General features: G+C 39.6%; 1 protein-coding gene across 3 annotated transcripts in view; it reads left to right on the top strand.

Annotated features, from left to right (window-relative positions):
- LOC101847677 (glutathione hydrolase 1 proenzyme) overlaps positions 1-11,006 on the top strand; it is a 28,333-nt gene that overhangs the window by 16,563 nt on the left and 764 nt on the right. For all 3 annotated transcript variants that reach the window (XM_005105228.1, XM_013086363.1, XM_005105229.2), the window contains exons 3-12: positions 772-981; positions 1,730-1,855; positions 3,226-3,329; positions 4,008-4,188; positions 5,034-5,188; positions 6,392-6,541; positions 6,874-7,010; positions 7,220-7,407; positions 9,083-9,326; positions 10,072-10,185. In XM_005105228.1, coding sequence (XP_005105285.1) covers positions 772-981; positions 1,730-1,855; positions 3,226-3,329; positions 4,008-4,188; positions 5,034-5,188; positions 6,392-6,541; positions 6,874-7,010; positions 7,220-7,407; positions 9,083-9,326; positions 10,072-10,185 — 1,609 coding nt within the window. The remainder of the gene's footprint in view (positions 1-771; positions 982-1,729; positions 1,856-3,225; positions 3,330-4,007; positions 4,189-5,033; positions 5,189-6,391; positions 6,542-6,873; positions 7,011-7,219; positions 7,408-9,082; positions 9,327-10,071; positions 10,186-11,006) is intronic.

The raw sequence follows: 11,006 nt of genomic DNA, 5'->3' as shown, positions 1-11,006 counted from the left end.
GAGAGAGAGAGAGAGAGAAAGAGTGAGAGAGAGAGAGAGGAGAGATTGGGGGTGGGGGAGGGATAACGATGATGGTTGGTTTGTGATATTGATTCAGATCAGAACGATGATGATGATCATCTTCTTTTCTCCATCCCTTCTAATAAAAAATGTCTACAATATTATCAGTTTTGATTCATAATGAAAGGCCCCGAAAATCGAAAACTCGCTTCTTCCCTCAATCCCCAAAGACTTTAATTCCCCTTTAGTTTGGCAGGTTCTTGGAGGGTGCGCTCGTAGATCTTACTTCTTTTGTTTTCCGGTTTTGTTTCCGTCTGTCTTACTTTTTATTCTGGGTAGTAGGCAGGTATTGTGGTGTGGTTTGCTTCTTCTTTTCTATCATCTCCTCCTCTTTATATTGTATGTTACGCAGTGGTAACACTTCTTATCTTCAACACTTAAATGACCTATTAAAACATTCTATCATCCTTATATCTCTTACTTCTTCTCTTCGTATGATGCTCTATAGTAGAACCTCCAATCTTCGGCAATTACAAGGTCTACGACCAATTTGTGTTGCAAGTGCCGTAAAACTCTTTCTAACTCTAAGACTAAAAATTTCCCGTCCAATGCGTCTTCTCATTTTACTCTGTAGTAACACCTCTAATTTTCGGCACTTATACGAACTTATTCTAGAACATTCTTTATACGACTTCTTTGTGTTGTCTAAGTCAGAAAAGTCATAATAACTTTAACTAGGACACTGTATTCTAATTCTATTGTTTCTCTCAGCACCTCGATAAGACCCATTGTCATTGCCATTATCACCGGCGCCATCATCATCAGTATCGGGCTGGCCATTGGGCTTGGAGTTGGTCTCAAAGACAGCGATGATGACGTCATCGGACCGGTTGCCAACTGGGAGAAGTACAAGTCATCGACTGGCACATATCAATACGCTGCCGTGGTCGCGGACTCAGAAGTCTGCTCCGAGGTTGGCAAGTAAGTAACTGATCTTAAAACCAAATTTTCAATAGTGCCTAATGTTAGTGATTTTATAGAATACTGTTTTATTCTTATGAATAACGCTAAAGTGTGATAATTGTTCTCATGTGTGCATACTGTTTTGAGCGTTTTTATATGGGATTGTTTGTGTGCTTATGTGTAAGTATGTGTGTGTGTGTGTGTGTGTGTGTGTGTGTGTGTGTGTGTGTGTGTGTGTAAAAGAGAGGCAGATACTCACTTGCAAATAGCAACAGATGTAGCAAGCTAATTTCCTGGTTTATCAGAAATTTGTTGGGTTTATTTTTTTATGTTGTTGAGTTCCCTGTGGTCAAGACTGATTAACAATACATTGATTTGTCTGTATGATAGGCACAATAATTAGGTTATCTAATTTGAAATATTTCAAATCAGTGTGACCATTCTGTGACTTCTAACAATATGATTTATACGATATTATATAACAAGACTGCATGACTACTCTGACAAAGAGAGGAGAAGACACTAATCGACGTGTTTAAAATAAAAATAAAGATAAATGAACACTCATAAAACTGTACCCACCATTCTCAACACCGTCCGCTCTTACCTTCATTGAAACACTCCTCAACACAATCCCATCCACTTCCACTCCTAACTCCACCCCAACCTCAACCCACTCCCACCCACCACCACCCCTACACCTACACCCATATACCAACCCATACCCACGCCCCCCCCCTCCCCGAACCCTCCACTCTTTCTCCAGTGACGTGTTGGCTCGACTACGAGGTAACGCCATGGATGCCACAGTAGCCGCCCTGTTCTGTACTGGACTCCTCAATGCTCACAGCGCGGGGATTGGAGGAGGCTCTTTCTACACAATATACCACAAGTAGGTCCAGGACATTGTTACCTTTGCCTTCATTCGTTATTGTCGTATGTCAAAATACAAGCTTTTAAAGAACAATTTAATAAACCCCCACCAAACTATTGCTGTTAGTACAGAACATTATGGGTATAGAATCTACAAAACGTTTAATTGTTCATCTAAACCCGTGGCTTTTTAAGAAAAGGGAATGAGTCTAGGGCAGATCGGTCCGCTTCATTACTCTCTACAAGATTCTCGATTTTCACTTTTGTCCGAAATTTTGACATACTACAATATTGAATGACTGGGACCATAGCCCCCCCCCCCCCATTATCTGCAAAGTTAAAGAAATAATTCCCAACCATAAAAATACACCTGGTACACCTGTGAATAGTAACCCAAAACACACCCTTACGCTTTCCTTGATTTCAAACGCATTGACCAAGTTTTTTTCTTCTTTGGAGCATATCGTAGAAGTCAGGTTCTTAAGGGAGGGAAGTAGTACTAGAGCAATATGCTGTTTATTTTTTTATTAAAATTTTAGCAAAAAAAGGGGGGTGGGTGGGAGGAACAAACAAGCTGTATCTTGCATACTGCTGTAAGGTTTTCAATCAAGACGCAAAAGACCATGCATTCGCTGCCTCTCCCCCTCCCCCAAACCACACGCACGTACCCCCCTCTCCATCCGTCATTCCCAACCCCGGTTAAAATGTAAGGTTTTTAACCAACTGCCAGAACATAGTGGCATCCTGGTGACATAAGCCGCTCGTCAAAAGTCAAACCGACTTTTTTTCTGCCCGTTGGGAAATTACTATTAGTTAAAGCAAGTAAACAGTTGTTTCTGTTATATTCAAGACTTGTTTTGAGGATTGTTTGGTTATCTATTCGTTTGTTTGTTTGTTTGTTTTTCCTATATAAAGAGACTATAATGGATGACATATGAGAAGCAGCGTGGTGGAATCAGGCTCTCGTAAATTTTTGGGCATGGAGAGTTATTGGTATCATCTTAAAGCTTGTTCACATGTCTTTATTTGTATGGGAAAAATATCCATTTATCTTGAATACAAGTCGAGATATTTGCGAATGAAGGAGGAGGGGGTCATCTGTTTTCAGAGGTAAAATTAGTGAGAAAATGGCTGCCAAAGATTAGTTATTTCCTCAGCTTAAGAGTCTGTGGCAACTGAAAATGTACATTTTTTGTACCTTTAATCAACGTTTTTCAGAAAATTCCACACAGAAATGAGTTCTGTAATTGGCATGAACGGTGTTGAACCATAAATAAAAAATTTGATAAAAATTCACAAACCTGCAGAAAAATGCAACTTTCTTCATTTTGATTATTTTGACGAGAGCCTGATTCCACCGCGCTGCCTCACAGATTGCTTTTTCTACAGGTCCAGTAATACTTTCCACAACGTGGACAGCCGTGAGACAGCCCCAGGTGCCGCTACACAGGACATGTTCCAAAGTGAGGAGAATCAGTCCAAGTCGCGCCTAGGTTAGTAGCATTGACTCGTTCTTCTATCTACCCATTTATAGATATGTCTGTCTGTCTGTCTGTTTGTCTGTCAGACTGTCTATCTGTATGTCTGTCTGTCTGTCTGTCTGTTGACCGATCGAAACAGCAGCCAACCAAAGGCGATTTAATAGCGGAAAATTTATTTAAACCATCATGCATAAATAATAAGAACCACAAATTAATTTGCCTATGTCACAGTAGTAATAATGATGCTGGCGTTTTTAAGTTTCAGATAAAGAACACAGAGTTAGAAACTGTTTAAGTTTGGTTAATCAATATACAGAAGTTAACCCCCCCCACCCCAAAGAAAAAAGTAAAGAAGTAAAAAAAAATTGTAATAGTAACACTAATATTAAGACTAATAATACAAATAATGCTAGTAATAATACCAATGGTACTACTACTACTACTACTACTACTACTACTACTACTACTACTACTACTACTACTGCTGCTGCTGCTGCTGCTGCTGCTGCTGCTGCTGCTGCTGCTGCTGCTGCTGCTGCTGCTGCTGCTACTACCACTACTACTACTACTACTACTACTACTAACAACAACAACAATAATAATAATACTACTACAAATAATAATAGTAATAAAAGCTCCATATTATTACACTTACATCAATAAGAACCATAACTCTTCTCCTTCACCCAGGTGGAATGGCTGTCGGTGTTCCAGGCGAGGTGCTCGGCCTTTATGAAGTTCACCAACGATTTGGCACCGTTCCCTGGAAGAGTCTGGTCATGCCATCAATCAAACTTTGTGAGGAAGGCGTTCCGCTGACCGAAGCAACGCACAAAGCGCTCGCTAGAATTACGGACAAGACTAAGTTTGCGTAATAATTTCAGTCGTAGAACCTGTGTTTGTTATCTGTTCTATTTTTTAAAAAATGATATTGTAGTTGTTGTTGGTGGTGGTGCTGCTGCTGGTGCAGGTTTTTGTGTATGTGGGCTTTTGGGGCATTTTCATAATTTAGTGCTTATTTTGTTTGTTTTTTGTTGAGGTTGTTTTTGAAAATTAGTTTATTTGTTCATTTATTACATTTTTAGAACAGACTGTCCTTATTTCTCCTCCTTCTTTTTGGATGTTACTCCTTATTGTATTGGTAATCTTCGGTACAAATATAAGTATAATATAAGTCTTATGTGACCTTTTTGTGTTGTAAGTTTGGTAAATTTCAAAATTAAAACCACAACAAAAAACCTTCTCCGAGTTGGTTAATGGGGGTTATGGTGTTGTATACGTTTTCTTTTTCTTCTGTGCAGTGTTTTTGCTATCGTTTTATATCCTTCCGGCGTCTGCGGTGTTACTGTTAGGCGCTTTGCTGTCACACACAGGAGACCCGAGTTCGAATCCCGAATGAAGAGACAAGTTTTATCTAATATATCGATTTTCCTGCTGGGATGCATTCCTCTAAACCTGACTTGGCCAAGGCAGGGTTGGAAGCCCACCCCCTAAATGAACTACTTCGATTGGGGTGTAAAAACACCTACATTAAAATATACATAATGTTTTAAAATTATATATATATATATATATATATATATATATATATATATATATATATATATATATATATATATATATATATATATATATATATATTATTACATATATATTATCATTTTTAGCATCAGGGAGACTTACCACTAACTCTCGAGTTTAAAATGTTTATACCAGGCCTTACTTCAACTCTGACCAGAGTCCAAAAGCGGCTGGTAGTTTGATCAAATTGCCAGAACTCGCCCGGACATTCCGTACCATCGCTGATGACCCTTTCTCCTTCTATAACGGATCTCTGGCGGCTGATATAGTCAGTGACATAACTGATGAAGGTAATCCGTAGTCGTATTAGCTTATTACATGAGGTTTAATTGATATATTGTAAGAGTGTTTAAAACACCCTGTCGGATACATACCACGGCCTAGATCACTTCGTTCTAAAGACAATCCCTACCCCTCCCCCCTCATACACACACACACACACACACACACACACACATACACACACACACACACACACGCACACACACACACACAAACACACATACAGTTGAGTTTTGGATCGTCTTTTTTATTTTTTTGATTCCTTATTTTTGTTTTGTTTTTATATTGGGAGGGGGTATTGGGGGCTGCTCTTTATAAGACCGAAACCTCAGCTGACAGTTTGCGAATAAAGTGTTCAAAACAAAAACCTTGCAAGTTCGAAGAAAAGATGCCATTCATACACAACACAAGTAAGACGTATGGTCAGCACAAAAACTACGTGCTAGTTGCTCAACCACGCCAATAGGACATCGAACTAGTTACAATAATATTCTTCATCCCATGTAGGACCTTGAACATACTATTAGTTTTAATGGTACATTACACCGTCTTAACTTTAACGACGCAGCGTGGGTGGTTAGTAAGTGCCTTGGTGTGGACTGCACCTTCTTTCTTATCAAACGTCTACCGACCTTATCTCATCTCCTTCTTTTTTGTGTTTGTTACTATCTTTTAACACACCTAATCTTAGGTAGTTTTATCACCCTATTGCAAGTGGAACAAAACTCTTACTATGCTTAACTAAACGACGCAGCTTTAGCATTCAGCAGACTTCAGGCTATGTTGTGGCGCATTTAGAACTACCATACATAAAAGAAACACTATTTCACATGTTTGATAGTATGCATCTTATTGTCTATATTTTTAGGTAGCATAAAAAGTATCCACATTTTAAAAATAAAAAAAATCAGCTTGATTACCGAAGTATCCGAAAACAGCAGGTCTTCTAGCATTGTTGAATAACCAGAACGTTCGTCTTAATGAGTTAAGAGTTTAATTTTCTGTGACTGATGGTTTGATTGATTGTCACAATACCAGGTACTGATTTAATTACTTTCAAAGTAGGAATAGGGACTGAAATGATGTCGCGGTTTGTATTTGAAAGAAATGTTAAATTACTTTGTTATTTTCATTATAATCCCCCCCCCCTCCCCCGACCCCCATTGGCGAAAAAATACAACTTTTGATGACTGTATTTCGTGCACATTCAGGGGGCATAATCACAGAAGAAGACCTGGCCAACTACAGCCTAACGCCATCGGCCCCTACCAACATGAGTCTACCTGGGGGGTATCAAGTCTACTCAACTCCCCCGCCAGGTAGTGGACTGGTCCTCGGCTATATTCTTGGAATTTTATCCGGTGAGTTCTTAGTTTTATTACTTTTGATACGAAAGCAAGTTGACAGTTTTGATGTTATCGAAAAAAACAACAACCACCCAACGGAACTGTCCACCACTAGCAGTCAGCCTTAAAGGGTCTAGTTTTTTTTCTCCTTTCAGCATCAAAGAGTCAGAATTGATCCGTTTGTCTGTTCATTCGTTAATTGATTTGTTGGTTTTATGGGTCTTTTCAAATGGTCTCTTTGTCTGTATCAATATATGGAAACTCATTTTTTCCAGCTTTAACGATTAATTATTCTAACTACCTTCCCCTTCTTTTATTTGAGATGTTCTTTTTTTCTAAACTCTCAGGATATAACATGGATTCCAGCAATATTGCCACGACTGAGGGGGAAATACTTACATATCATCGTATTGTGGAGGCCTTCAAGTTTGCATTCGGCAAGAGATCGGGACTTGGGGATGACCTTTTTCATGACAATTCAGAAGTAAGCACGATATTTCAGTTGAAACAGATATCCGATTGATTGATTGTTTTATTGATTGATTGATTGATTGATTGATCTATCGGCCGGCCGGTCGGTTGATCGGTCAGTCGGTTGTTTGACCTATTGTTGGTTTGTTCATTTGCCTAAATCGTTGGGTATAAACGTATACCATTTTACTCATACTTATGTTCTTCATGTCTGGGTCTCAGAACGCTGTTAACATGACATCACTGGCAGTCTGTGAGGAGATCAGGCAGCGTATCAGTGACGAGAAGACGCATGACACCGCCTTCTATGACCCACCCTTCTCCGTGGCCAATGACAGCGGTACTACCCACATCTCCGTCATAGACGGTGAAGGGAACGCAGTGTCCGTCACAAGTACAATTAACACGTAGTGAGTGGTCACATCTCTGTTTGTCTTTAGTATTTTAGTAGAGTTTTTACAGCGTTCGCAACTGCACAAGGTCGTATGAGCGCTCTGTTTGTCTGCTTTTGTGTCACTTTAGTTTGGTAGTTTATATAATAATATCAGCTGATTATCACTTGAGCCAGCTCTAACGTTGAGTCACCTGTCGAAGACATTCACTTGTACAATCGTCCACTTCCAACTTCATTGTTTGCATGTAAGTGATTTGGTAACACTGTCTAAGACGATCAGGTGTTCAAGACAACCACAGTTTTCTTCGTCAATGGGTGGCCGTGTTGGGCAATATCAGTTTTATTTGATCATGCGGGTGGCTGGAGGTCCTACTTTGTTTTTCGTTCCCTCTGTCGATTTTGTCTGTCTGTGTTGCGTTATTCCACTACTAACTGGCCATTATTGTGTAGATGTGCTTCTTTTGCTAAAGCAAACAAACAACTAAACCAACCAAACAAATAAGTAAAGTACTTGGTTATCTGTCTTTCGAGCACGTCCGGGGGAATTCTCCCAAAACCAAAGGCCTTTTATCCTTCATGGCTTACTTCAATCCCGCACTTAAGGTAAGATCTCCAGTTTTCTAGAAAAACCACAGGTCAGTTGTCCGTATCAGTGTGGCGGTGAAAGCATCTTGGGACAGTAAATGGTGTTATATGTGAGGCATCTGAGGTGAAACCAGGCACTCGTCATATTATGAAATCGAAGAAAAAAAGCACTTTCCCGCCAGTTCGGCAATGAGCAAAAATCGAATATTTAATGGGTTTCTTTTCAGCTCTCTATTTTTTATATCCATATATAGACACATCCTCATATAAATTTTACTTTGAAAACAACGTTGATTAAAAGCACAAAACATACATTTTAAGTTTTCAAGGACTCTCAAGCTATTGAAGTCTCCAAACTTTGGCAGCAATTTTCTCGCTAATTTTTCCTCTACCCCCCCCCCCAACCTACCTCCCTACAATCGCAAACATCTCGATTTTTATTTAAGGTAGATGGGTCCCCTTTTTTAACACAAAATTAAAGCAAACGAATAAGCTTTTTGGTGATACCGTGCCCAAAAATTGACAAGCACATAATTTCAGCGCCTCGTGAGACATATTTTATTGTCCTGTTTATACTCACTCGTGGGTGGTACGAAGATGCTACAAGTAGGTCCGGCAGTTTTTACCATAATTGTTGTTACTGTCTTCTACCTTTTTTGACTACTTGTTCTAAGCACTAAATAGCTGTTATTTTATCTGTATTCGTCTCTTTATTTGAAATCCAAGCCAAGTTGCTGAAGTCTGCCTTTTTTTCCAAACGCTAAATTGGCGTTATTGTGCCAATGTTCTTCTCTTTATTCAGAATATAATTGTCAAAATTCTGCTTTCTGTTCGCCTGTCTATCTTCCTTGCTTATTTCCAAGCACTAATTGGCCGTTATTGTACCATCACTCAAAATACAAGCACAGTTTCGAAAGACTGCCCTTTGTCTAACTTGCTTTTCTGCAGGCACATGCAGCCGTTATTGTATCGATATGCTTCTCTTCTATCAAAATACAAACCCATCTTCGAAAGTCTGCCTTTTATCTGACTTGCTTTTTTTGCCCGGGAATAAATAAACCATTATTATATCAATATGCTTCTCTTCTCTCAAAATACAAACCCAGTTTCGGAAGCAAGGTCCGCGGCTCGAGGACTGGTATCGTGTTCAACAACGAGATGGACGATTTCTCCACCCCAGGAACTGTCAACTACTTTGGTCTTCCCGCCTCTCCTGCCAACTTCATCCAGCCAGGCAAACGTCCCATGTCCTCCATGTGTCCGGCCATAGTGTGGGACAACAACGAGCAGAGGGTCAAGATGGTCTCTGGGGGTGCCGGAGGGAGCAAGATCACGACTGCTACTGCTTTGGTGAGTGAGTCCGGGATAGAGGTTGTAATTGTTCCTGTACAGCTGTACAAGAAGGGGGGGGGGGGCGTAGGGGAGGGTGTTCTTTTATGTTGGGTTGCTGTTGTCGTTTCTGTTGTCGTTGTTATTGTTCCTGTTGTTATTGTTTCTGCTGACGCTATTCTTGTGTTGACTGCTGCTGCTATTGTTGTTTCTACTGTTTTTATTGGTTGTTGTTTTTGTTGTTGTTGTTGCTCTTACAGTTGTTGTAACTCATCAGCTTCTATAATAGTAACACCATATTGATAACACCAGGGCTGTTTTCGGTATTGTGAGTGTTGTTTGATTGTACAAATAGACTCTATGAAAGGCACGTGTCATCACTGGTATGATTTCTTTTAGGAGAGGGGGGGAGTGGGGATCCTTGTGTTATTCATTTGTGGCTCTCATTTTTGTCTGTTGTTTTTTTTTTAGAACTTCTTGCTGCTCTTGAGTGTTTTTCTTTTTACTTAAAAATTGTTCCATGGGCATAAAAAGCTGATCACAGTACAACTATAAACATTGTACTTTTTTCCATTCGATAAACTGAAAAGGTCAGACCACACCACCCTAACCCACATAATTTGAATAAATAAATAAATGAATAGATGAATAAATGAACAAATGAATAAACAAATCAAAGTAGGATATCTCATCAGCTCTTCCTCCACCGCAAAATAGCAACAATCGAAATATTTTGATTTCTAATTCGCCACATATTTATCTCCAGAATATCATTGACGTCCTGTGGCTGGGTATATCCCTGCCCGAGTCCATAGACAAGCCAAGACTTCACCACCAGCTCGTTCCCAATGCAATAATGCTGGAGAAGACTTTCAGCAAGGTAATAGTTACAATTAATTCTAAACTTTAAAAAAAATGTACGAGCGTGTACGCCCCCATGGACACAATTTAGATCAGTTAGCGGGCGGTCTTCCCACCCTGCTGGACAGGGATGAACCGGGTTGAGAGGGATCGAGATATTTGATAAACATTTCCCTCGACTCGGGAATCGAATCTGGGTCTCTAGCGCGTGAGAGCGAAGCTCCTAACTGCTACAACACCAAGGTCGGCAGGTTTTGTGAGTCCTATATTATTTTCTTTTTACCTGGTCCAGATGTAGAAGAGAGAAATACTAATTGTTTCTTCAAAGTTTTCTTAGATACAGAGTACACATAGAAGAAAGTGCAGATTAAAATCACAAACAGGTCAAGTAGTTTGGCTTAACCTTTCAGTGTTCAGGTGAAAAAGGTCAAAGTCAATCACCTTAACAAAAATAACCAGACCGATCTTCGTACCTTTTGGAAGAGTGTTTGATCATTCGTGACCATAACCATAGACTTTCGGGAACTTGTATATTATCATTATTATTCAACTGTCACTTTGATTCAGAAAGTCTCAGGTCAAAGTAGCCTTGTTCTATTATTAACACTCTAGATAGATTACTTCTTGCGTTTCCTGTAAACAGGTGCAGTGTGCAATTTTCACTCTTATAAGATTTCTTAAAGTCTAGGTTTTACTCGATTTATCCCCCTCCCTTCCCCAAAAACAAAAATTGGGCCTAAAATACTGGATCAAAACAGCCTACCTTCTAAACTATCTAAATTGTCTTCCTTTGGCTCTACCCCCCCTCCCTTGTAGATAACAAATGACTTAAACAAAAGT

Source organism: Aplysia californica, unplaced genomic scaffold, assembly GCF_000002075.1.
Source record: "Aplysia californica isolate F4 #8 unplaced genomic scaffold, AplCal3.0 scaffold00459, whole genome shotgun sequence".
In the NCBI taxonomy this organism is placed as follows: Eukaryota; Metazoa; Mollusca; class Gastropoda; order Aplysiida; family Aplysiidae; genus Aplysia; species Aplysia californica.
Note: the sequence above shows the minus strand (reverse complement) of the source record. Positions and strands in the feature narration are given on the sequence as shown.